The 5,090-nt window shown below is 52.8% G+C and overlaps 1 protein-coding gene across 5 annotated transcripts in view; it reads left to right on the plus strand.

Moving 5' to 3' along the window:
* Window positions 1-364: 364 nt before the first annotated feature.
* The window catches only part of SH3GL3 (SH3 domain containing GRB2 like 3, endophilin A3), a 116,867-nt gene continuing 112,141 nt past the window's right edge, over window positions 365-5,090 (plus strand). For 4 of the 5 annotated variants that reach the window (XM_049614325.1, XM_049614329.1, XM_049614330.1 and 1 more), the window contains exon 1: window positions 365-495. In XM_049614325.1, coding sequence (XP_049470282.1) covers window positions 451-495 — 45 coding nt within the window. In that variant the 5' untranslated portion in view covers window positions 365-450. The remainder of the gene's footprint in view (window positions 496-5,090) is intronic. The other variant, XM_049614327.1, reaches the window with a different exon arrangement.

The raw sequence follows: 5,090 nt of genomic DNA on the forward strand, positions 1-5,090 counted from the left end.
CGCGGAGAGGTGAACCCTCTCCCCGCACCCGTGGCCGCGGTACAGGCTCCATCCCGCAAGAGGCCCCGCGTGGGCCTGCCCCCCACGCACCCGGGAGCTCCGCACGCCCAGCCCCCCACCCCCGGGCTCCGCTTCCCGGTGGCTCGGCCCCCGGGTCTCCACGCAACAATGAGGCGTGGGCGGCCCCGGCGGCCTCATTTGCATACCGCCTCGGCTCGGCCAATGGGCTGCGCAGGGGCTTTGGAACGCCGTGTTGCCATCTGCGTGCGCGCGTGTGTGCGAGTGTGACAGCGGCGGTGGCCGTGGCCCTGGCCGTGGGAGGCGGGCCCGGCGGAGCCCAGCCGCGCGGGGACCGGCCCCGGCTCCCGCTCCCTCAGCGCGTCGCGGCCGCGCTGACCGGACGAGCCCGGGGACCGCCCCCACCCCCGGCTCCGGCCGGGCGCAGTCGCGATGTCGGTGGCGGGGCTGAAGAAGCAGTTCCACAAAGCCAGCCAGGTAGGGAGGCACGGGGGAGGGCGGGAGCGGGGGGAACCCGGGGCTGCGGTCCCCCGAGGCTTCGGGGCTTCTGTTGGGGGCGCGGACGTGCAGTGGGGGCCGCCTGCTCCCCCCCGCCGCGGCCCCCCGGCTGTCACTCGGAGGGCTTCCGGGGACCGGGGGCAGAGGTGGCGGGCCGAAGGGGCTCGCGCGCGGGAGAGGAGGCGTCCGGAGGCCTGCGCGCTGCGCTCGGCGCCGGCCCCCCCCCCCCCCCCCCCCCCCGACCCGCGCTGGGCCGGGGCGCCCGGGCGCCGCCGGTCGCCTACCTGGAGGTTGGGAGTCCCCCGGGGTGCGTCCTGCAGCCTCGCGGTGGGTCCGGCGATGCTGGGCCCCGCGCGCTCCTGGAGGTGGACCCCGGCGGACCGCGCCGCGCTCCGCGGCTCCCCATGGCGGTGCCTCGCCCGCGCGCCGTCCTGGCGGCGCCCGCCCGGCTCCTGCCCCCGGGGAGCGGCGGTCTGGCGCGGAGACGCGGGCAGGCGCGTAAACAAACAGCGTGAGACGCACCTCCGCGCGCAGAGCGCGGCAGACAGCGCGGCGGGGGCGTCCGGGAAAGCTTCCCGGAGGAGGAGACGCATGGTTTGCGAATTAAGCACGAGCAGGAATTGTGGTTGGGGGTGGGTGTGGGAGGGGAGGGGGAAGGGCGCTCTGAGCCGAGGAGACAGGGAAACAAGAAAACAAGCGGTGGGGGTTGGCGGGGAGGCACGAAATTGCTGTGTGTGCGTGCGTGTGTGTGTTGACAAGCACATTTGAATTCCAAGATTGCGGTCCCCTCCGGCCCCGAGAGAGCTCAGATCGTAGAACCTGTCCCCCACCTGCAGCCCTGAGTCTGTTGCTCTGTCCCTCCGTCCCCTCCGGGCCCCCAGTTTGGCAAGCACCAAGGTAGACACATTTCATTCACGACCCACATTTATGAGGAGATCTCATCCTGCTCCTCCCACAGATTGACAAGCAGCTGAAATTAGAGCGTTCTCTCCTTCTAGCCTCAGTCCCAGGCTGAGGGCACTGCTGTCCCCTCACACCCCTCCCATGAAGAAACTGGGCGATGCGCTAATTCTGGTCGGGGACACTGGGTGAACAGTGGTGCTGTTCAGGGGGATAAGGAGCCCTAGGGGAGGGGTCAGCTGGGTGACTGGGGAGATGGTGTATTCCTCGCTGGCCATGGGCCCTTTGAGGGGTCTGTGTGACGTTGAGATGTCACTGGCCTGGGGGCAAGTGCATGTCCTGATCTGGGGCTCAGGGCATGAAGCCAAGATTGGAACTAGACTTTTGGGGATGTAAGCCCTAAATGAACATCGAAACATGTAAGTACAAGAAAGTCAGTGCAGGATGAGCTAACTATAGACTCTAGGGAGCAGCCACATTTAGGGACAATGTTTAACAGTGGCCACTCAATAAATATTTATTGAATAAAGGAAACTTTTGGGGTGGAGGAGCACAGGAAGGAAAGAGCTGGTGGAAGGCAGGAGGGAGAAGAATGTCTTGGAAATCGGCGGGGGTGGGGGGGTGCATTTAAAGGCAGGAGCTTTCAACAGGTGCTGCTGTGAGCTAAGAGCTGAAGCAAGCTCTCAGCCTAGGCAGCGGGAAGGCTGGGTGCCCCTGTGGGCAGACCAGGGCCAGAGTAGTCTCTGGCTGTGCCTCTTTCACTGTCTTTCTTAGCTCTGGCAAGGAACTGGCCTCCTTTTTTGAAGATTTTCATTTCTTTGGTATGAACTTCATAGGAGCGCATCTCAGAGATGATGGAGACATAAGCCCTAGGATGATTCAACTTGGTTTGGGGTTTTGTTTTGTTTTTTTTAAGTTTATTTATTTATTTTGAAAGCAAGAGAGAGGGAGGGAGGGAGGAGCAGAGAGGGAGAGAGAGCATTCCAAGCAGGCTCTGCGCTGTCAGTGCAGAGCCTGATGCAGGGCTGGATCTCACCAACCATGAGATCATGACCTGAGCCGAAATCAAGAGTCGGACGCTTAAACTGACTGAGCCGCTCAGGTGTCCCTCAAGTTGGTTTCTGACCACCAGCCAGAGTGAATGGTTGAAATCTTAGCAAGTTATTGGCATTGGAGAAATGTCATGCTAGCGGTGAGGTTGTTTAGTTTAACCCCCTGTAAGCAGTCCATTAATAAAATGAGAGTGGGTCTAATTTAGGCTTTTTTTTTTTTTTTTTTTTTGGCATGAGCTGAGATCTTTTGTGCATTTATCTGAAAAGAAAGCCATCACAGATTCTCTGTGTGCTTTATAAAAACCACATTTTGTGGTCAGAGTGCCCAGTAGATACATTTTTAGCTGTTCTAGAAGTCTTTCTAAGAAATCTTGCAATGGGACAGATTTCGTGGAGAAATTACACTGGGTTTAATATAAGACGGAGCACGACATTAAAACATGCCAGACATTCATCTCAGGCAGCGTCGTAACAGCAGGTTTTAATTCATGTAGAACATTCCCAGGGCAGGGGAAAGGAGTCCCAGATGATGTCAGTGGCTTGATAATTCCCAGGGATCCAGGCCTGACTCTGCCACTGACCAGCTCTGTGACCTTGGGAACGTGACTTAACCCATCTAAACCTTCGTTTTGTCTGTACCTCGGATTAGAGGATTTGGAAGCTATGTCTCTTTTCTCAAATTGATGGTAGTTTTGCTTGCACAGCTCTGTGACTATTCCAAAAACCATGCAATTGCATACTTCCAACGAGTGACGTGTATGGTATGTGAATTGCATCTCAATAAATACCTCCCAGTTATGAAATTCTTAATTCACTTAAAGTATGTTAGAGAAAGATGATAAAGTGGATATTTTACAAGTAAGAGAAGAAGGACCGTGGTGAATGGAGATGATTTTACTCAACAATAGGCAAGGTAAAATAACATATAGCCTCCTGATGAACTGATCCTTCCTTCTCGGTGCCTCACCTCTCTCGGGGGGAGAAAAATTCCCCTTATTTTACAGAGAATTAAGAACTGTAAACCCCAGGGATTATGCATCATTTTGGCAACACGTGGAGACCAACAGGGAAGAAGGAGAAATAAATGGCAAGAGTTCAAGTCGAGTTGATCACAAAATGTAGTTAATTGTTTTCTTCAGCACTTGGGACTTAGAACCCAAGTGTCCCTCGTTCAGAATTAAATACGTTTTTCCTCTTGGAAGGATTTTTTAATTTGCCCTTCTACTGGTAGGGGTATAGACTGAGTTATTAGAGAAAAATAGAAATTGCTTAGAGATGGCCTTATGGTTTCTTATTAAGCATGGTGCCTGATTAATAAAAATGCAACTTAGAGTCCTTGCATTAGTGTTACCGCTGATCGACTTGTATCAATTATGTTTATTTCATGGTAGTTTTCCTGACAGTGGTTATTGTTGGTGCAGGATGCTCAGGCCTCACCTGTACTTCCTCTGGCCCAGACACTGTGCGAATAGCCGTATTCTTTCTGTTTCTGGACTTCAGAAGACTTGTTCCTCATGCAAGGAAAGTCTAGAGAGCAGTTTTTTTTTAATGTTTATTTAATTTGGGGGGGGAGGGGCAGAGAGAAAGGGAGACACAGAATCTGAAGCAGGCTCCAGACTCTGAGCTGTCAGAACAGAGCCGGATGCGGGGCTTGAACTCCGGATCATGAGATCATGACCTGAGCCCAAGTTGGACGCTTAACCAGCTGAGCCACCCAGATGCCCCCTAGAGAGCAGTTTATCTTTCCTCTTTTGCTTCTTCTCTCCTCAGATTAACCTTATAGTGATGACCCTGGATGGTGGTGAATTTACTTCTTCTTGCCCTTGTGTGGTGGTGCCCTTTAACCTTTGTCCTGTGACCCATCAACAAGAGGGAATGTGTGGATGCAACACAGTGTTTTGGGGGTAACTCCCGCCTTTCTCTTTTAATGCATTAACCAGAAAAATGATGAGCAGTCATAAGGGGCCTAGACAGTTTTCGCTTGACAACTGACTGCACATACTGGCCATTTATGGGTACACCCTTCAGAGAAGGATAGTCTTTGTAAATTATGAGAATCCCCAGGGAGGCAATGAATGTCTCTTGTTTCACTGTCTCGTTAGAGAGAAAGATAAAAATGCACTTTACAAAATCCATAATGATTTATTTTTTTTCTCTTAGATGCATCAGAAAATATATTGAGCTAAAACATTCTTGCTCCTTTCCACATAGACTGCTAGATAAATTCATCTATAAATTTTTGCAGTTTTTTTTTTTTTTAAGTCAGGGTGCTAGAATAGATGTCCAAGCCAAATTGATTTTGATTTTTTTAGACAATATAATCCAAACATTTCTTACCTCTGGTGACTTTTTTTCCTCTAAAATAAACGTAATTTAGGATAGGACTTGGAATTTGGTTTAAAAAGGCACTTGCGGGGCGCCTGGGTGGCTCAGTTGGTTAAGCGGCCGGCTTCGGCCCAGGTCATGATCTCGCGGTCCATGAGTTTGAGCCCCGCGTCGGGCTCTGTGCTGACAGCTCAGAGGCAAACAGGAGCCTGTTTCAGATTCTGTGTCTCCCTCTCTCTGACCCTCCCCCATTCATGCTTTGTCTCTCTCTGTCTCAAAAATAAATAAACGCTAAAA

The sequence above is a fragment of the Panthera uncia genome (genome assembly GCF_023721935.1).
Source record: "Panthera uncia isolate 11264 chromosome B3 unlocalized genomic scaffold, Puncia_PCG_1.0 HiC_scaffold_2, whole genome shotgun sequence".
NCBI classification, from domain to species: Eukaryota; Metazoa; Chordata; class Mammalia; order Carnivora; family Felidae; genus Panthera; species Panthera uncia.